This window comes from Oncorhynchus masou, chromosome 12 (genome assembly GCF_036934945.1).
Source record: "Oncorhynchus masou masou isolate Uvic2021 chromosome 12, UVic_Omas_1.1, whole genome shotgun sequence".
Classification (NCBI taxonomy): Eukaryota; Metazoa; Chordata; class Actinopteri; order Salmoniformes; family Salmonidae; genus Oncorhynchus; species Oncorhynchus masou.
This window is the reverse complement of record NC_088223.1, coordinates 77,076,244-77,098,712: the sequence shown is the minus strand read 5'-3', so window position 1 is coordinate 77,098,712 and position 22,469 is coordinate 77,076,244. Positions and strand designations below refer to the sequence as shown.

At 42.4% G+C, this 22,469-nt stretch overlaps 1 protein-coding gene across 11 annotated transcripts in view; it reads left to right on the top strand.

Moving 5' to 3' along the window:
* The window catches only part of LOC135550843 (MAP/microtubule affinity-regulating kinase 4-like), a 57,750-nt gene that overhangs the window by 15,701 nt on the left and 19,580 nt on the right, over positions 1-22,469 (top strand). For 6 of the 11 annotated variants that reach the window (XM_064981997.1, XM_064981994.1, XM_064981992.1 and 3 more), the window contains exons 4-14: positions 7,340-7,388; positions 8,137-8,202; positions 8,797-8,867; positions 9,082-9,138; positions 10,967-11,203; positions 11,333-11,452; positions 12,138-12,237; positions 12,504-12,613; positions 12,932-13,121; positions 18,740-18,966; positions 20,812-20,915. In XM_064981997.1, the coding sequence (XP_064838069.1) occupies positions 7,340-7,388; positions 8,137-8,202; positions 8,797-8,867; positions 9,082-9,138; positions 10,967-11,203; positions 11,333-11,452; positions 12,138-12,237; positions 12,504-12,613; positions 12,932-13,121; positions 18,740-18,966; positions 20,812-20,915 (1,331 nt within the window). The remainder of the gene's footprint in view (positions 1-7,339; positions 7,389-8,136; positions 8,203-8,796; positions 8,868-9,081; positions 9,139-10,966; positions 11,204-11,332; positions 11,453-12,137; positions 12,238-12,503; positions 12,614-12,931; positions 13,122-18,739; positions 18,967-20,811; positions 20,916-22,469) is intronic. The other 5 variants (XM_064981998.1, XM_064981995.1, XM_064982003.1 and 2 more) reach the window with 1 other exon arrangement.

Sequence of the window (22,469 nt, the reverse complement as noted above, 5' to 3'; positions counted from 1 at the left end):
TATAAGGCCCTGGGGGGTGGGTGGGGGTGTGTTGGATTGGGAGAATGTCTGTAGTGTTCAGCACATCATGGTTTTGTTGGACTGTAGGACCGTCTCATATGTGGGTTAATGATATAGATATGAGGGACAGGATCATTGTGGGTTCGATTCCTGCTGAGGCCACCCATACGGAGATGTATGCACGAATGACTGTAAGTCACTTTGGATAAAAACTGTTTTTCGAAATGGTGTACAGTCCTCACCATATGTATTTGGAAAGTGAAGCAAACATTAACATTTTGTCTCTATACTCCAACATTTTGGATTTGAGATCAAAAGACTACATACATGGCCAATACTCACATAAATATGTCTTACTATTTAGAAATTAATGCACTTATCATGTCCAATAGTAACTAAATGATGAGATGATATCTGGAGTAATTTTCTTTCTAAGTGTGGAAATAAAAAGTTTGTGAATACTTCTCAATTGATCCTGATAATACCATGATAAAGAAAACACATGAATGGATCATGAATAATGATGCACAAAAACATGCTAGCCACTCACCATTAGGAATAAAAGGGGAGGTTAGCATTTTTGGGGGGGGGTATGGTCTTTGTGCCTCTCTGTGCCTTTTTTGTGTTTAGGAACCTGTTCTATTTCTCACTTACCAAAAAGACTCCAAAATGACACAAGACATTATTCAATATTCAGTTACTATTGGACAAGACATTTCCCAAAACACAGCCAAAGAAAACTGTAAATTCATCTAACATGAAGATGATAATGAAGCATAATGATGCAGTTATTGTGTGCAAGGGATATGAGACCACATACCTAACCTTTGACTACTTTAAAACACTAAAAGTGAATCTGTCCAAATACTTAGGGCTTCTTACTTATGGGACTAGATACATAAAGTGCTTTTTATGGCTTAATGGTAAAACTGATATATATATATATATTTACAGTGGGGCAAAAAAGTATTTAGTCAGACACCAATTGTGCAAGTTCTCCCACTTAAAAATATGAGAGAGGCCTGTAATTTTCATCATAGGTACACTTCAACTATGACAGACAAAATGAGAATGGATGATAGCGGGGTGAACAGGCAGTGGCTCGGGTGGTTGTTGTTCTTGATGAACTTTTTGTCCTTCCTGTGACATCGGGTGCTGTAGGTGTCCTGGAGGGCAGGTAGTTTGCCCCAAGTGATGTGTTGGGCAGACCGCACCACCCTCTGGAGAGCCTTGCAGTTGTGAGCGAAGCAGTGATGTGTACGCCGAGGAACTTGAAGCGTTCCACGTTCTACACTGCGGTCCACGATCAGATCCTTTGTTTTGCTGACGTGTGGTGAGAGGTTATTTTCCTGGCACCACACTCCCAGGGCCCTCACCTCCTCCCTTTAGGCTGTCTTGTCATTGTTGGTAATCAGGCCTACAACTCTTGTGACGTCTGCAAACTTGATGATTGAGTTGGAGGCATTTGTGGCCACACAGTCATGGGTGAACAGGGAGTACAAGAAGGGGCTGAGTACACATCCTTGTGGGGCCCAAGTGTTGAGGATCAGTGAAGTGGAGGTGTTCTTTCCTACCTTCACCACCTGGGGGAGGCCCGTCAGGAAGTCCAGGACCAAATTGCACAGGGCGGGGTTCAGACCCAGGGCCTCAAGCTTAATGATGAGCTTGGAGGGTACGATGGTGTTGAATGCTGAGCTATAGTCAATGAACAGCATTCCTACATAGGTATTACTCTTGTCCAGATGGGATAGGGCAGTGTGCAGTGTGATGGCGATTGCATCATCTGTGGATCTATTGGGGCGGTAAGCAAATAGAAGTGGGTCGAGGTTGTCAGAAAAGGTAGAGGTGATGTAATCCTTAACTAGCCTCTCAAAGTACTTCATGATGATGGGGGGATAGTCATTTATTTCTGTTACCTTTGCTTTCTTGGGTACATGAATAATGGTGGACATGTTGAAGCATGTGGGGATAGCAGACTGGGATAAGGAGAGATTGAATATGTCCGTAAACACTCCAGCCAGCTGGTCTGCGCATGCTCTGAGGTTGCGGCTAGGGATGCCGTCTGGTCCAACAGCCTTGCGAGGGTTAACTCACTTAAATGTCTTACTCACGTCGACCACGGAGAAGGAGAGCCCACAGTCCTTGGTAGCGGGCCGTGTCGGTGGCACTGTGTTATCCTTAAAGAGGGTGAAGGTGTTTAGCTTGTCCGGAAGCAAGACGTGACTGGTTTTCCCTTTGTAATCCATGATTGTTTGTAGACCCTGCCACGTACATCTTGTGTCTGAGCCATTGAACTGTGACTCCACTTTGTCTCTATACTGACGTTTTGCCTGTTTGATTGCCCTTTACGGAGGGAATAACTCCACTGTTTGTATTCGGCCATATTCCCAGTCACCTTGCCAATCTTAAATACGAATGTTGCCATCTATCCACAGTTTCTGTTTAGGGTAGGTTTTAATAGTCACAGTTGATACAACATCTCCTATACACTTCCTGATAAACTCAGTCACCGTATCAGTGTATTCATTGATGTTATTCTCTGAGGCTACTGTCGTAGAAATTTCCTCTATTTACCAAATCATGAGAGCAAACCACACACAAGTCAGAGTTAGTTATCAAAGTCCATCTTTAATTATATGAGCTCTTTCACAACCCTGTGACTCTCAGATCAATTCAGTGTCTATCAATGAATTCTCTGAGAGTCCCTTACACATTGCAACTGAGATCCTTTAATAGCAAAAGACACACATAACCAGACAGCATAGGCATAATTTATCGTTCAGCTTTGTCTCCTAAACTATGCTCTTTTCTCAAACTCAGAACCATAGACAAATCCTCCATATCAACAGCCATATATTGAATCCATCCTATCTTGACAAGATCACAGAGACACACTGACTGGCACACAGACATTGTGGAGCCAAGAGATACACGCTTGACCTCTCCCCTCTCTCCGGCCCAAGCAACTTAGTCTTGACATAGAACAGATACTGCAAACCCGCCACAGTATTATACAAAAATAACATTCTGATGAGAAGTAACTTACAAACATATGATGAATATAAAACATCTTACCTATGTTACCAACTAATTCTGATTATTCCCCAACACTACCCGGAACATATCCCAGTCCGCGTGATCAAAACAAACTTGAAGTGTGGATTCCAATTGCTCAGACCAACATTGGATAGTTCTTAGCACGGGTACTTCCTGTTTAAGTTTATGCCTATAGGAAGGGAGGAGCAAAATGGAGTCGTGATCAGATTTGCCGAAGGGAGGGCGAGGAGGGCCTTGTAGGCATTCCGCAAGTTGGAGTAGCAATGGCTGAGTGTTTTAGCAACGCGAGTACTACAGTCAATGTGTTGATAGAACTTCTGTAGCGTTTTTCGGCTTGAGGGGGAATATACATGACTGTGACTATAACCAAAGAGAATTCTCTTGGGATGTAATACGGCCGGCATTGGATTGTGAGGTATTCTAATTCGAGTGAACAAAATAACTTGAGTTCCTGTATGTCAGGGGTTCTTAAACTTTTTCAGCCTGGGACCCAAATGAGATTTTCTGTATTTTCTTGGGACCCAAGCTTAGGAAAATATGCAACTATACATAAATATGTATATAATAAATATTTCATTGCCCTTATGCCTAAAACAAATGCAATATAGACAAAACAAATAACAATGAAATTAAATATCCATATAAATATCTATTCAGATTTATTTATTAACACTCTTACATATCTGTCTAGGTTGGAACTGGTGCTGTTAAAATACAATAAATAATTTTTATTCTGAACTGAAATAAACTGATCGATCACATCACACAGATTTAGACCAGAAAACACACACATACACTGTTCTAATGAGAGGTGTGTGGCTGGTTGAAGTTTTCAACAAGCATGTCTATTTGGGCTCTGTTTTTTAAGCCATTTCTGTACTTGTTTTTTAAGTATGGCAGAGTTGAGAACCCTGACTTGCATAGGTATGTGGTGCCAAACTGGATGAGAACATCTACTGCTTTCTCAGTCAGGCAGGAGACCACTTTCTGCTGTAGATGAGCAAACCAGAACTGTGTGAGTGTGTTTGCCTCAAACAGCATCTTGCTTCAATCAGTGTATTCCAGTTAATACATTTTAACAGCAACAGTTCCAACCTAGACTTTCTTTCAACAATAATTTCTACAGTAAGATGTACAGTAAGCTTGATCATTTTTCATCTTCATTTGCACTATAAGTAGCTAGCTTGATTTGGCGAATGTTAGCTATTAGCTGTGTACAAGGCCAGGGGATTGTTTGAAAGAGAAACTCACATCTACTACTATGAGAGTTAGTACTCCCGTATTTCTGCTTAGGCAATGCCTTGTTAGCTGACTTGCTTTTCCAATGTCGAAGCACTGTTTCCTGAAGCATTCTGCCCTGATTTTCAAGAAAACTGCAGAAAAAAAGATCTGGTAAACCGTGAAACACACAGCATCTCCTTCTCCCACTTGCACAGCTACCAATCTAAGCAGAGACCGCTGCTAAGCAGAGAGCGCACTGAACAGAGAGCGCAGATGCACTTGGCCAAATCAATTCCAGTAATTAATGAAATAATGATAAATTTACTCTCACACGTCGCGACCCACCATTAACAGGTCCGTGACCCACCCATACTTTAAGAAAGGCTGCTGTATGTTATCACAATCACACCATGAGTGGTTAATCATGAAACATACACCCCTGTCCTTCTTCTTCCCAGAGAGATATTAATCCTGTCTGCACAATGAACTGAGAACCTGGCTGGCTGTACGGACTAAGTTCAGGGACTCGTCAACTTTATTATCCAGAGACTGAACATTAGCGAGTAATATACTCGGAAGCGGTGGGTGATGTGTGCGCCTCTTGAGTCGGACTAGAAGTCCACTCCGAGTACCTCTCCTCCGCCGGCAGTGTTTTGGATCAGCCTCTGGAATCAGTTCAATTGCCCTGTGGGGTACGAACAAAGGATCTGATTCGGGAAAGTTGTATTTCTGGTCGTAATGCTGGTAATGCTGGTTACCGCCAGTCAATATATCCGAAAGTTCTTCCCGGCTGTATGTAATAACACAAAAAAACCTGGGCTAACAATGTAAGAAATAACACATGAAAAAAACACTGCAACATTTCCTAAGAGCTAGAAGCACGCTGGCCCTATCTGTCGGCGCAATTTTAACGTAGAAGCATGGTGGCTAGGAAAAACTCCCTAGAAGGCAGGAACCTAGGAAGAAACCTAGAGAAGAACCACTCTCTGAGGGGTGGCCTGTCGTCTTCTGGTTGTTCCCGGTGGAAATTATGAGAGTACATGACCATTAAAGGCCAGATCATTCTTCAAGATGTTCAAACATTCATTGATGACGAGCGGGGTCAAAAAATAATCACAGTGGTTGTAGAGGGTGCGACAGGTCAGCACCTCAGGAGGAAATGTCAGTTGGCTTTTCATAGCTGAGCATTCAGATGTTGAGACAGCTGGTGCGGTAGAGAGGGAGAGAGAGAGGGAGGGAGATACAGAAAAATACCCTCAAATAAAAAGTGACATTCTGTACTGTCTCCTCTAAATTTGATTTCAAATCCAAAATGCTAGAGCATAAAGCCCAAATTCTAATTGTATCTTCACTGTCCATAGATGAGAACTGTATTATGTTATGTATGTCATTTATAGAATGAACTTGGTGTGAGAGTCTTAATGATCGTATAACATTTATTTTTGATCTATTGTACCTGTTATTTCTTTGCAGATATATAGGATGATTCAAATTCACCATCTTTCAGATGGCCACTGTGTGGGTTCTAATGCATGGCTAGTTTGTCTTTCCCTTGAGATAGCACTGTTCTTGCCTGGAGGACATGTCTTACCAAGATCTGTGATCTTATGCCTATGTCTTTCCTTGATAGGTCCACCTAAATTCTCTCGCTTATCTTCTATTGGGCAGCAGTGCAAGAGAGGAGACTGATTGGATGGCTGCTTGAGACCAAACAATGCGATTGGGCCATTGTCAGAGACAACACCTACTGTCTATCAGATTTGGCCTAGATTGATGAGAGTGGTCCGGGATTGGCTAGCAAAGACAATTGGCGTTGAAAACATGCTGCTTTACATACCCGTGGCTAGAGAAAATCCTCAATACAGAAGACATGAAAGAGCCCATATTAGCATAATCTGGTCTGTTACGCATAAAGAAGGAAGGGGTAGAGGGAAAGAGAGAGTTGGGGGAGGTAAAGAGACAGAGGAGAGAGTTTGGTGAGAGAGTGACGCGTTGGGTAGTGTTAATGCTATCTAGAGGTGGTCAGAACTGTGTCAATTTTAAGTACTTGCACTAATAAGCCTCACAAGATGATTATACGACGGACAATCAAATGCATCTGTACCCTATATACTGTATTAATGGTATATCAATGACAGTAGGTCAGATAGGCGTTTGTGATAGCAAATGTGCTGGGGCATGTTTGGTCTGTGGAATTACGGAATTTCTGGACGACGACGGCAAGACATCAGGGGGCGACATCATCATATCCCACAATTCCCTCTGGCACAGCTGAAGAAGCGAGGAAGGGCCTCGTCTTAAAACCCGGGTCGCTATGGCAACAGTGACGTTGGGCAGTGCCGGAGTCTTTAGACTGAGAAAATAAGGGATTGAATGAAGGAGGAAACGGAGGAAGAGAGAGACATATAGAAAGAGGGGGAGGAATGAAGAAAGAGGATATTAAAACTTATCATACTATCTTTTTTTTTGAGTCTGACTTGAACCCTACCATATTCCTGCAAAATTATACACGTGGCTGACATTAAACCACGTACTTCATGCGAGACTTCCTACCACAATCTACTACTGTTTAGACAGCAGGAATATTGTGCGGTTTGGACAAAAGTTGGATTAAAATGTTTATTTTGATATCAAGGGACACATTTCACTTAACGTAGAGTTGCTACAGATTATACATATGCTTTGGTTTTTTTAGTGGTATGGTTATTTTCCTTTGCCAATCACCAGAACGATGCACAACTCAGAGAGTCCAACCAATACACAGACTCTCGATGTTTTGTCACAAAGTTAGGAGCTTATATATATTGTGAACCAGATGAGTCAGATAGATGGTTCAAATTAAAAAGCCTTCTTTGTGACAATGCATTTGAACTGATTTCCTCCAATACTGTAAGTGTAAGCCTTACAGCAGTTTGAATTGAAAATGCATAACATTTTGAAAAAACACATGGTACACATTGCTGTAACATTTTCTCTCAGTTGAAAACCCCATATGGATATGTTCTATATAGATTATTTTTATTCTATTCACTTCTAACAAAAATCCTAATGCCTTTCGCAGCTTTTTCGAGAGGTTCGGATAATGAAAGGTTTAAATCACCCAAACATAGGTAAGGGCCTGCATTAAGTGTGTGTGTGTGTGTGTGTGTGTGTGTGTGTGTGTGTGTGTGTGTGTGTGTGTGTGTGTGTGTGTGTGTGTGTGTGTGTGTGTGTGTGTGTGTGTGTGTTTATGTTGATACATGCTGTGTTGTATCTATTCTATATTTATATCAAGCTTTTGTGCTAGTATGTACTGAACTGTACCACCATCCTATGCATTTGTGCTGGTGTTTATGCTGTTTGTCTGTCTTTCACATGATCACACTATGTCAATATGTAGGCTATTACAGTGCTGTATACTTATGTTGTGGCCATGGCTTAAATGTACTTTTAGTCCGCAGTCAATGTTCTAGTCCATGTTGTTTGTGTATAGTTAGTATAGTATAGCATAAGATAGCATAGAATACTGATAGTAGTGTGTGTAGTCTAAATGGCTGGTCCACTCCTGTCTCATCCACCCAGACAGCAGGATTTTGTCTTGGCCTCTCACTGTATGTGTTGAATAGACTATACTACTAGCACATACAGTTGCTAGCTAGACGTGGGGAAGGAGGGCCCAGGGTTGGGTTGGCGAGGGGAACGGGATTTTCTAAAGCTGAAATGTGATAAAAATAAATAAAAAACACATGGCATTAGACTAGACCGCTTTCATGCCCTGCTGGATTTATCAGATATGTCTTTTTTTAGTTTTTTTTTTTTACAAAAGGAGATTTTATTTATTTATTATTTTTTATCTGATTTTGTTTGTGCCTATTACAGTGCAGCTGTTCGAGGTGATTGAGACTGATAAGACCCTTTACCTAATCATGGAGTATGCCAGTGGAGGTGGGTGCATCTGCCTTCCTGTCTGTTTCAATAGACCTAGCTACTATGTCTCCGTAATGGCGGATTAGCTTGTGCTTGATTGACAGGGGAGAAAAGTATAAATAAAACAATGGAAATGACTCAAAACCATTACCGAACACAATGGTTGTACAGTACGTACTACTACTGTATGTGTAAGTAAACATAACCTAATGTTGCGTATTTTACCTTTGGTGTTCTACGAAATTATATTGGAAATGTAGGGGGGATTTCGGTAATAGGCTTATAGCTAATGACAGGGTTTAGTGGCCAGGGAGAATATTTCTACCAGCTGAAATGTCATTAGGATAAAATCTGGGAGGAAGCAGGCCACAGCCCCACAGTCTCTGTCACTATAACATTAGTGTTAGGCCTTTGATATTAGCTGCTGGAAAGATATTAGTTTAACTGTTAATGATGGTTGAAAATACTGCAGATTCAACGAGCACAATATGAGTACATTATGTAACCAGGAAAGGGTTTAAGGAAGATTGAGTGTACAGTATGATGCATTGAAACATATTTTGTCACATACAGTATTTCCCTCACCATGTTGACCACTCTCTTTGTTTTAAGGTGAAGTGTTTGACTACCTCGTATCTCATGGTAGAATGAAGGAGATTGAAGCCAGAGCCAAATTTCGACAGGTATGATGACCACGGTGCCTCGCACACTTGTCTGTCTGTCTGTTTCTCTGGATGTCTAGCTGTCTTTTTAGTCAGTCTGTTTGTCTGGCTTGCTGGCTGGCTTGCTGCTTGCTAAAGCTGTCTGTCTGTGTGTGTATATCAATCTGCCTGTCTGTATGTATGTTTGTGTGTCTGTTTGTCTGTCTGTCTGATTACCTGTCTCTCTGCCCTCTAGATTGTGTCTGCTGTCCACTACTGCCACATGAAGAACATTGTCCACCGAGACTTGAAGGTGAGAATGCTAATTGAATACACACTTAGCAAAAATATATAAACGCAACATGCAACTATTTCAGATTTTACAAAGTTACAGTTCATATAAGGAAATCAATCAAGTTAAATAAATTCATTAGGCCCTAATCTATGGATTTCACATGACTGGGAATACATATATGCATCTGTTGGAAACAGATACTTAAAAGTAGGGGCGTGAATCAGAAAACCAGTCACTATCTGGTGTGAACACCATTTGCCTCATGCAGCACATAGTGTTGATCAGGCTGTTGATTGTGCCCCGTGGAATCGTGTAACACTCCTCTTCAATGGCTGTGTGAATTTGCTGGATACTGGTGGGAACTGGAACATGCTGTCGTAAACGTCAGTCCAGAGCTTCCCAAACATGCTCAGTAAGTGACATATCTGGTGAGTATGCAGGCCATGTAATAACTGCAACATTTTCAGCTTCCATGAATTGTGTACAAATCCTTGCGACATGGGGCCTTGCATTATCATGCTGAAACATGAGGTGATGGCGGCGGATGAATGGCACGACAATGGGCCTCATGATTTGGTCACGGTATCTGTGCATTCAAATTGCCATCGAGAAAATGCAATTGTTTTGTCCGTAGCTTATGCCTGCCCATACCATAACCCCACCGCCACCATGGGGCACTCGGTTCACAACGTTGACATCAGCAAACCGTTCGCCCACACGACGGCTGCCATCTGCCCTGTACACTTGAAACCGGAATTCATCACTGAAGAGTACATTTCTCCAGCGTTCCACTGGCCATGGAAGGTGAGCATTTGCTGGTTACAACGCTGAACTACAGTCAGGTCAAGACCCTGGTGAGGACGACGTGCACACAGATTAGCTTTCCTGAGATGGTTTCTGACAGTTTGTTCAGAGATTCTTCGGTTGTGCAAACTCACAGTTTCATCAGCTGTCCGGGTGGCTGGTCTCAGAAGTCCTGGGCTGGCGTGGTTACGCACACAATTGGACATACTGCCAGATTCTTTAAAACAACTTTTATGGTAGAGAAATTAACATGAATTATCTGGCAACAGCTCTGGTGGGAATTCCTGCAGTCAGCATGCCAATTGCACATTCTCTCAAAACCTGAGGGATTGTGTTGTCTGACAAAACTGCACATTTTAGAGTGGCCAATTATTCTCCCCAGCACAAGGCGCACTTGTGTAATGATCATGATCATGTTTAATAAGCTTTTTTATATGCCAGACCTGTCAAGTGGATGGATTATCTTGGCAAATAAGTAATGCTCACTAAAAGGGATGAAAACAAATTTGTGCACAAAATTTGAGAGAAATAAGCTTTTCGTGTGTATGGAACATTTCTGGGATCTTTTATTTCAGTTCATGAAACATGGGACCAACACTTTACATGTGTTCATATTTTTATTCTGTGTAAATTATTTGTGATTGTAAACGTCATTATAATCCTAAACATAAAAATTGTGACCTTGCAGTCAGTCATCCTCCTATTTTATAGATGTGAACATTTATGGATGTACAGTACATGTATTTATAGATGTGGAATGGGTAGAGGAGATAGATACGTCTTCTGATTATTATTGGATATTATGTCCCTAAACATAAGCACAGACAGACGCAGTGTGAGTCACTTCTTCTCCCAGTCTTTCCGGACTACTCTATCTATATAAATCCTGGATGACTGCTCTCCTTCTCCATCTCCCCACCTCCATCCCTCCATCCCTCCCCCTCTATCCCGACGTCCATCTGCTGCATGTATCCCTCTACCCCTCCATCCTTCTTTCCCTCTACTCTCTCTCCGCCCTCTCTTCCCTCCATCCCTTCTCCAGGCCGAGAACCTCCTGCTGGACGCCAACGCCAACATCAAGATCGCCGACTTCGGCTTCAGTAATGAGTTCACGCTGGGCAACAAGCTGGACACGTTCTGTGGTTCCCCGCCCTACGCTGCCCCGGAACTGTTCCAGGGGAAGAAGTACGACGGGCCCGAGGTGGACGTCTGGAGCCTGGGAGTCATACTATACACACTGGTGTCAGGGTCGCTGCCCTTCGATGGGCAGAACCTCAAGGTGTGTGTGTGTGTGGGGGGGGGCAGGGAGGCGAGGGGGGGGGCGGTTAGAGGTGGGTGTCTGTAGTCTGGGAATCAAACTGTTTAGAAACGTGTGTGTATGTGTGTGTGTGTTTGTCACGGCCCCCAGGAGCTGCGTGAGCGCGTCCTGAGAGGGAAGTATCGTGTGCCCTTCTACATGTCCACCGACTGCGAGGGGATCCTACGCCGGTTCCTGGTCCTCAATCCCACCAAGCGCTGCACCTTAGATGTGAGGAGAACCAACCACACATGCCTGATTCACACTATAGGACCAACCCAAACCATATTGTGCTGGCTTGGATATTGTCTTTTCACATTGTCCTTTCTTGCATAGTTTTAGCAATTATAGTGGATGTGTAACTATGCCAGCCCAGTACAGCTTGGCTCGGTTCGGGTTGGCTCAGTAGTGTAAAAAGGGTATAACATGTCACACACTAATACCCCAACATGTAATAAAGCTCCAAACCACTAGGCCAGGACCATACCAGTATCGCAACATTTTTTACACAAAGCAGACCAATACACTTTGGTCCTTTAAAAACCTCCTGTATGTTAAATATTGTGTGCTGTAGCTTGGAAAATAAATACATATGTCTCTGGATGACAACATAATGGTTTTTTCCAACATTTGGGTGGTTTTCCTTAAGAAGTTCAATCCACTTCGTGTTTTGTTTCCTTGCCACGATACTAACGAGTATTACGATACTGGTATCGCCACCGGCCTTACAAACCACCATAACACACACACACACACACACACACACACACACACACACACACACACACACACACACACACACACACACACACACACACACACACACACACACACACACACACACACACACACACACACACACAGGGTTTCCAACTTAGCTACTCTCTAACATGGAATCTTGTTGTGATCTCCACAGCAAGTCATGAAGGACAAGTGGATAAACGCAGGGTATGATGAGGATTCCTTGAAGCCCCATATAGAGCCTGTTGAGGACTACAGTGATGCCGCTCGCATAGGTGAGCCAGCTATGTCCAGGCCAATGCCTTGCTATCCACCATTTCTGCACCAAAGGCAATGTGTACTCTTCCACTTTGGCTCTGGTGGCTTATTTAGCCAGGTCACTTCATGCCTTTTGACATTCTTATGAAACATATTTCAGATACAGTATTCTTTCAGTTAATATCTGTTCATGAAATGTTAGCTTAAAATGAACTTTAACTTAAAATGATTTCCAAAATGGCCACCTTCTTTTTCCCCATCTCCCCTTATTTGTGGTCTTCAGAGGTGATGGTGGGGATGGGCTTTACTCCCGAGGAGATCAAGGACGCTCTGCTCAACCAGAAGTACAACGAGGTCACCGCTACCTACCTATTGCTGGGCCTCAAGAATGAGGTGAGCAGTCTGGGCCTGGCAACCAGAGTGCAGCACAAGATATCAATGTGCTATTACACTGAAAAACACTGCAGCCCTTGTAATCAGTATGTATATTGGATTTAGGTAAGAATATGTATTTTTGTAAGAACATACTAAAATACTTATTTGATTAAGAATTATGTAGACAAACAAAAGAGGTATTTTGATATTTATATAGGCATATTATGTGAATGTAAAACAACATATCGGTATATGGAAAGCCACAGTGTTCTTGGTGGCTCCACATTTAGTCCATGCAGCAAGTTAACACCCGTGCTGTGGTTGTCTTGGTAACAGGATGGTGGCGAGTCTCGTTCGGCCAGTACCCTGTCCCTGGCACGGGTCCGGCCCAGCCCCATCACCAACGGGACCAACAAGCACTCCTTGGCCACTGCAGGCTCCTCTTCCTCCTCTTCATCCTCCTCACACAGCAAGACCCAGCGTAGCGCTTCCACCTATCACAGGCAGCGGCGGCACAGTGACTTCTGTGAGTGTTCAACTGTGCATTCTGCTGCACCTGCTACTGTACCCTCTTGTTTACTTTATACTGTAGATTATACTGTACCTTCCCTCACCATCTCATATCCCCCCCTCACAAACACAGAAATCCTAATTCCGCTAATGGTGTAGCGGACATTGTTTAGGTGCCGGAGTGCAATACAAATGTAAATAAATCATTTCTCAAAGTTTCTACCAACAGATAGCCTATTGAATATCATTATATAAAATGCATCCTCCAATTGCAACATCTGACCACATATTGTAACAAGAAAATGTTATATTTTTAATACCCTCAAACACCAAGTTAGGCATACCTCATTTCAAAATAGGCCATCATCACTGTCAATCGTGAATGATAATTCTTCACGTTATACGGTCAAATGTCCAAGCGGCATCTGCATGCCAATTATTTGATATCAATCAGTTTAATGGGAATATGCATTTAGTTCTTCTTGAATTACCGTGAGCATATTAGAGCAGGTGGTGTTAAACTATGTAGACTTCCTGTATTTAGTTTCAATCAAAGCACATTTTGTCTAGTGGCACACGCTGTTGAGTTTTGGCCGCATTCAATTTTTTTTTTTACTATTCTGCTATCCAATCATAAAATCTCATAAGAATGAGGTGGTGTTTTTGGTGTAAGAGCAACGTTATAGTATTAATTTATATTTGGTTCTGTTATGTAGAATACCAATTCATCATTATGTGATCTTCCAAGAAATCATATTGAGCTTTGATTTAACTTTACTAAACTATCACCATTGTGAGAAGTGGCAGAGTGGTCGCTCAGGTGCGCTGCGGCTGCACTACACTTCTGCTCCCGCTGTTAATTGAGTTAATTGAAGCGCACCTACTGTACCCTATTCTTTTGCAGCACTCAAAATTTGGTGATGCAGAAATGAGAAACCAAATGTGGCTTTTTTTAATGAAAATCTGGGAATATGTGGCCAAGGAAATATTTCTGGTTAGTCTCGGGGAATGTTAGTCAGTTACGAAGGGAGACTTTTAAAATGTGGTTGAGTGAATTAGTAAATATGTTGAATGAACAGCTAATGAGTATGGAGTGCCTCACAAGTTTGAAGAAATTACCTTATCTTTCAGTCTAATACGGCTATTTACTTCGACAGAATCACACTTTTGTAAGTAGTTAGGCCTAACTGTCCTCTCCAAGATTAGCTGGAATTTTGTTGAAAGAATTTGAGAAATGTGATTGGTGGAAATCTTGTTTTGCGCTGCGCAGAATATTAGATCTCAACAACGATTGGAGAAGTGTTTAACATCACCAGTACCACATTCTTATGATACATATATTTTAAGCTCAACATGATTTTGTGACTACAAGAGACAGGTTGGAATTGCAGTCACATTGAGCTTAAAATATATGTATCATAAGAATATTGAATAATGGCGTCGGTGGAGTTGGCTGACGATTTACGGCGTCCTAACCAATTGTGCTATTGTGTGTGTTTTTTTGCGTTATTTGTAACTTATTTTGTACATAATGTTTCTGCCACCGTCTCTTATGACCGAAAAGAGCTTCTGGACATCAGGACAGCGATTACTCACCTCGAACTGGACAAGTATTTTTTCTTTAACGAATCGGACGCGTGGCATTTACTTCAGACACCCGACAATTCACATGAAGAAGAGACAGAGATATTGGGGACGTAGGTCATGGTGCCTTGTAAGGAGCCGATGGCGTGGAGACTCTCACAAGTTTGACAAAATGACCTTATCCTTCAGTCTAATACGGCTATTTACTTACATTTGTAGCACTTCATCAAACTGGACCATGTTAGCCCCTATATGGTCCAAGCACACCAAGACAGTCGTGAAGAGGGCAAATCTGAAAAGATTTGGCATAGATCCTCAAAAAGTTCTACAGCTGCACCATCGAGAGCATCCTAACTGGTTGCATCACTATCTGCTACGGCAACTAATCGGCCTCTGACCGCAAGGCCCTACAGAGGGTAGTGCGTACGGCCCATTACATCACTGGGGCCAAGCTTCCTGCCATCCAGGACCTCTATACCAGGCAGTGTCAGAGGAAGGCCCTAAAAATTGTCAAAGACTCCAGCCACCCTAGTCATAGACTGTTCTCTCGACTGCCGCACAGGAAGCAGTACCGGAGCACCAAGTCTAGATCCAAAAGAATTCTTAACTTCTACCCCCAAGCCATAAGACTCCTGAACTGATCTTTTTTTATTTAACTAGGCAAGTTAGTTAAGGACTGCCTTTAAACAGCTTGGAAAATTACAGAAAACAAGGTCAAGCTTCTGATAGGCTAATTGACATCATTTGAGTCAATTGGAGGTGTACCTGTGGATGTATTTCAAGGCCTACCTTCAAACTCAGTGCCTCTTTGCTTGACATCATGGGAAAATCAAAAGAAATCAGCTAAGACCTCAGAAAAAAATTGTAGACCTTCACAAGTCTGGTTCATCCCTGGGAGCAATTTCCAAATGCCTGACGGTACCACGTTCATCTGTACAAACAATAGCACACAAGTAATAAACACCATGGGCCCACGCAGCCGTCATACCGCTCAGGAAGGAGTTCTGTCTTCTGGAGATGAACAGATTTTGTGTGCGAAAAGTGCAAATCAATCCCAGAACAACAGCAAAGGACCTTATGAAGATGCTGGAGGAAACAGGTACAAAATTATCTATATCCACAGTAAAACGAGTCCTATATCGACATGAACTGAAAGGCCGCTCAGCAAGGAAGAAGCCACTGCTCCAAAACTGACATAAAAAAGCCAGACTACGGTTTACAACTGCACATGAGGACAAAGATCATACTTTTTGGAGAAATGTCCTCTGGTCTGATGAAACAAAAATAGAACTGTTTGGCCATAATGACCATCGTTATGTTTGGAGGAAAAAGGGGAGGCTTGCAAGCCGAAGAACACCATCCCAACCGTGAAACACGGGGGTGGCAGCATCATGTTGTGGTGGTGCTTTGCTGCAGGAGGGACTGGTGCACTTCACAAAATAGATGGCATCATGAGGAGGTGAAATTATGTGGATATATTGAAGCAACATCTCAAGACATCCGTCAGGAAGTTAAAGCTTGGTCGCAAATGGGTCTTCCAAATGGACCCAAGCATACTTCCAAAGTCGTGGCAAAATGGCTTAAGGACAACAAAGTCAAGGTATTGGAGTGGCCATCACAAAGCCCTGACCACAATTCTGTAGAAAATGTGTGGGCAGAACTGAAAAAGCGTGTGCGAGCAAGGAGGCCTACAAACATGACTCAGTTACACCAGCTCTGTCCGGAGGAATGGGCCAAAATTCACCCAACTTATTGTGGGAAGCTTGTGGAAGGCTACCCAAAACGTTTGACCCAAGTAAAACAATTTAAAAGCAACGCTACCAAATACTAATTGAGTGAATGTCAACTTCTGACCCACTGGGAATGTGATGAAAGAAATAAAAGTTGAAATAAATAATTCCCTCTACTATTATTCTGACATTTCACATTCTTAAAATAAAGTGGTGATCCTAATTGACCCAATACAGGGAATTTTTACTAGGATTAAATGTCAGGAATTGTGAAAAACTGAGTTTAAATGTATTTGGCTAAGGTGTATGTAAACTTCCGACTTCAATTATATTACCTCAATTACCTCGACTAACCTGTGCCCCCGCACATTGACTCTTTACTGGTACCCCCTGTATATAGCCTCGCTACTGTTATTTTACTGCTACTCTTTAATTATTTTTTTATTTTTGGCTTATCTATTTTTGACTTACAGTGCCTTGCGAAAGTATTCGGCCCCCTTGAACTTTGCGACCTTTTGCCACATTTCAGGCTTCAAACATAAAGATATAAAACTGTATTTTTTTTGTGAAGAATCAACAACAAGTGGGACACAATCATGAAGTGGAACGACATTTATTGGATATTTCAAACTTTTTTAACAAATCAAAAACTGAAAAATTGGGCGTGCAAAATTATTAAGCCCCTTTAAGTTAATACTTTGTAGCGCCACCTTTTGCTGCGATTACAGCTGTAAGTCGCTTGGGGTATGTCTCTATCAGTTTTGCACATCGAGAGACTGAAATTGTTTGCCATTCCTCCTTGCAAAACAGCTCGAGCTCAGTGAGGTTGGATGGAGAGCATTTGTGATCAGCAGTTTTCAGTTCTTTCCACAGATTCTCGATTGGATTCAGGTCTGGACTTTGACTTGGCCATTCTAACACCTGGATATGTTTATTTTTGAACCATTCCATTGTAGATTTTGCTTTATGTTTTGGATCATTGTCTTGTTGGAAGACAAATCTCCGTCCCAGTCTCAGGTCTTTTGCAGACTCCATCAGGTTTTCTTCCAGAATGGTCCTGTATTTGGCTCCATCCATCTTCCCATCAATTTTGACCATCTTCCCTGTCCCTGCTGAAGAAAAGCAGGCCCAAACCATGATGCTGCCACCACCATGTTTGACAGTGGGGATGTTGTGTTCAGGGTGATGAGCTGTGTTGCTTTTACGCCAAACATAACGTTTTGCATTGTTGTCAAAAAGTTCAATTTTGGTTTCATCTGACCAGAGCACCTTCTTCCACATGTTTGTTGTGTCTCCCAGGTGGCTTGTGGCAAACTTTAAATGACACTTTTTATGGATATCTTTAAGAAATGGCTTTCTTCTTGCCACTCTTCCATAAAGGCCAGATTTGTGCAATATACGACTGATTGTTGTCCTATGGACAGAGTCTCCCACCTCAGCTGTAGATCTCTGCAGTTCATCCAGAGTGATCATGGGCCTCTTGGCTGCATCTCTGATCAGTCTTCTCCTTGTATGAGCTGAAAGTTTAGAGGGACGGCCAGGTCTTGGTAGATTTGCAGTGGTCTGATACTCCTTCCATTTCAATATTATCGCTTGCACAGTGCTCCTTGGGATGTTTAAAGCTTGGGAAATCTTTTTGTATCCAAATCCGGCTTTAAACTTCTTCACAACAGTATCTCGGACCTGCCTGGAGTGTTCCTTGTTCTTCATGATGCTCTCTGCGCTTTTAACGGACCTATGAGACTATCACAGTTCAGGTGCATTTATACGGAGACTTGATTACACACAGGTGGATTGTATTTATCATCATTAGTCATTTAGGTCAACATTGGATCATTCAGAGATCCTCACTGAACTTCTGGAGAGAGTTTGCTGCACTGAAAGTAAAGGGGCTGAATAATTTTGCACACCCAATTTTTCAGTTTTTGATTTGTTAAAAAAGTTTGAAATATCCAATAAATGTCGTTCCACTTCATGATTGTGTCCCACTTGTTGTTGATTCTTCACAAAAAAATACAGTTTTATATCTTTATGTTTGAAGCCTGAAATGTGGCAAAAGGTCGCAAAGTTCAAGGGGGCTGAATGCTTTCGCAAGGCACTGTATGGGACAAAAAAATGTGGTGTTTGAATTTCTAAAATGCGGGACTGTTTTGTTTGGTTACGGGACAAAATGTGGGACTGTCCTGCACAATCCGGGACATGTGGTCATCCTACCCATATCCTCAGCTCCTGTCCTGTCCACTGACTAAGTGTCTGTGAGTGTGTGCATGTGTTTGTATCTGTCTGTCTGCCAGTGTTAACATGTGTGTTCCCCCCTCAGGCGGGCCCTCCATGCCGGTCATGCACCCCAAGAGAAGCCCCACCAGCACAGGTGACCGGGAGCTGCGGGAGGGGCGCATGCCCCCGCGTAAGGCCAGCTGCAGCGTGATGGGCAGTCGCTCGCTGCCACCTTCCAGTCCCATGGTCAGCAGCGCCAATAACCCCAACAAGTCAGAAATCCCCGACCGCCGAAAGGAGATGACTGCCACCACGGTGAGAAACAGTGAGGTATGATGGGTGGATTGGGTGGTGTGGGGGTTATAGGGCTGCATTTGAAATGGCACCTTATTCCATAAGTAATGCATTACTATACAGATTACAATACAATTTCGGACGCGTCCTGGGAAAGATATGCGTTTTAAATGGCTTCCTATTCCCTAAGTAGTGCACTACTACACAGGAAATTGGGTACCATTTTGGAACACAACTCGTCTACAGAAGGCCAGTTTTATTGCTTCTTTAATCAGGACAACAGTTTTCAGCTGTGCTAACATAATTGCAAAAGGGTTTTCTAATGATCAACTAGCCTTTTAAAATTATAAATTTGGATTAGCTAACACAACATGCCATTGGAACACAGGAGTGATGGTTGCTGTTAATGGGCCGCTGTACGCCTAGGTAGATATTCAATAAACAATCTGCCGTTTCCAGCTACAATAGTCATTTACAACATTAACAATGTCTACACTGTATTTCTGATCAATTTGATGTTATTTTAATGGACAGAAAATGTGCTTTTCTTTCAAAAACAAGGACATTTCTAAGTGACCCCAAACGTTTGAACGGTAGTGTATATCAATAGCAATTACACCCGCATAAGCAAGCAATTGCATTAAGAATCTTTGAAGAACACTGAGTGGGGTCCATTTGTTGTCGCTGGCTCTGGTTGAGATTTCACTTTGCAAAAATATGCAAACCGCAATAAACTCTGCTTCCACTGGTTAAATTTTGGATAAATCCAACAGGTCGTCAGTTGCTTGTGGCTAAGAGTAACAGAGGTGCAGGTGCTTGTTGTGATGTTAATCTCGTGCTGTCGGTGCTAGGCTCTGGCTCGTCTCGATCTTGTTGGTAAGCAGGCAGCGTAAGGGATGGGCGAATACTCCATTTGATGCTAGGCTTCTCAACCTCCGTGGTCGAGCCAGCAGGCTGTTCAGTGAGCTAGGGATCGCTCTCGACATGGTGGTCCTCAGTGTTTTGCTCTTGGCAGTGCCCAGCCATTAGCCAGCTATAATTATCCAGCTTGTCACTACCAAAACTTAACGAAACTAGAAAATACTAGCTAGACTAGTATTAGCTGTAGCTGTCTGCAAAAGTGAACTTTTTTTCCCTCTGTGTGAGAAAAAAAACGGGTCAATTTGACCCTGCCCTGGTTGGGATGCAATGACATTCCTAAACAAGGTAATGAAGGCGTACCTTATGAAATTGCATGGCTAGGTGCCCAATCAGAATGCATTGGATTTGAACTACTACATGTTACATTATTACATCCCCCCCTCCTCAGATCTTGAGCGCTGACCCGGCATATAGCCTCTGGCAAGCCCGGCAGCGCTACACTGGCAAAACCAACCAATTTGTTATGTTTATGGGGTAACAAAATTGCATGGGCACAAATTATTTTTCCGGCTTTGCCACTCCATAGAGCTGGCCCATGTAGTAGCCTACTCCGCATCGGATGCGCTTAGAAATATTGTATTGCATGCAGTTATTGTTTTGCATGCATTTACTCAAATGCTTGCAGTTAAACAACCAATAATACTGCGGGACTCTGATTGTTCATGTTTGTTTATTCGTCATATACACATGATGTACATGGAGTAGGCTCATCTCTCAACAGTACAACAACAATAGAGAAAGTCAATGGGTAAAGAAGTGTAATAAAAATACAAAATATATATAAAATAAAACTCAATGAGATAAAATAGAATAATAATTTTGCAAGAATGTCCCTGTCCCAGGTTGTAGTCCCCACATGTTTCAAAATAACCACCATCATACTCCTCTTTGGTAGTATGATGTGACAACTGGTATCTATGGTAACGTCTGATATGATCATTTGCCCTCTTACTTTCCCAGAACAACATCCCGGGAAGTGCCATGACCCGGCGGAACACATATGTCTGCACGGACCGCTCCAGCACCGACAGACACTCCCTGCTGCAGAATGGCAAGGAGAACAGGTGAAGGACATGAAGGGACAAGGGAAGGAGAGCGAGAGAGAGAGAGACTCCCAAATATATCCCCACTTGTCCCCTGATGATGATTAAGATTAAGAGATTAAGATTAAGATCAATTTATTGGTGAATTGAACACAAGGTCGAAATTTGACTTCTGTATTTAAAGAAGAAGTTTTAGTTTTTACAACCAAATATATATTTTGTATGTAAAGTACCAGTCAAAAGTTCAAATCTAAATATATTTAAGATTTTAGATTCTTCAAGTATCCACCCTTAGCTTTGCATTTCTATTTGTATTTATTATGGATCCCCATTAGATGCTGCAAAAGCAGCAGCTACTCTTCTTGAGGTCCAGCGAAATAAAGGCAGTTTATACAATTTTAAAACACTACAATACATTCACAGATTTCACAACACATTGTGTACCCTCAGGCCCCTACTCCACCACTAGCACATACAGTGGGGAGAACAAGTATTTGATACACTGCCCATTTTGCAGGTTTTCCCTCTTACAAAGCATGTAGAGGTCACTTCAACTGTGAGAGATGGAATCTAAAACAGAAATCCAGAAAATCACATTGTATGATTTTTAAGTAATTAATTTGCATTTTATTGCATGACATAAGTATTTGATACATCAGAAAAGCAGAACTTAATATTTGGTACAGAAATCTTTGTTTGCAATTACAGAGATCATACATTTCCTGTAGTTATTGTCCATGTTTGCACATACTGCAGCAGGGATTTTGGCCCACTCCTCCATACAGACCTTGTCCAGATCCTTCAGGTTTCGGGGCTGTCACTGGGAAATACGGACTTTCAGCTCCCTCCAAATATTTTCTATTGGGTTCAGGTCTGGAGACTGGCTAGGCCACTCCAGGACCTTGAGATGCTTCTTACTGAGCCACTCCTTAGTTGATCTGGCTGTGTGTTTCGGGTCGTTGTCATGCTGGAAGACCCAGCCACGACCGATCTTCAATGCTGTTACTGAGTTAAGGAGGTTGTTGGCCAAGATCTCGTGATACATGGCCCCATCCATCCTCCCCTCAATACGGTGCAGTCATCCTGTCCCTGTCAGGACCCGGTTACGAACCTGGGTCTCCGGAGTGAGAAACAGTCACTTAACCAACTGAGCCACGAATAGTCAGCAGAACCCAGAAGATGAGGCAGACACAGCAGTACTTAAGACGGTGTATTTAATAAAGTAAAAAGGAGAAGTCCTTAAATACAAAAATGGCAAATCCAAAAGGTGGTAGGAATAGCACAAAAAAGCCTCAAGAGACACTCAAAAACAAAAACAGAATTCCACAAGAGCATCCACCGGAATCGACAGGAAAACACAGAACCCTAGGGCTGGGTGCTAACATACAAACACAGAGCACAGAACTGAGGGAAACTAAGGGTTTAAATACAATCAGGGGAAACGAGGAACAGGTGCAAATAATAATGGGGAACAAGGGAAAAAACACAAGGTCAAAAAGCACAATGGGGGCATCTAGTGACCAAAACCCGGAACAACCCTGGCCAAATCCTGACAGAATCCCCCCCCCCCCTAGG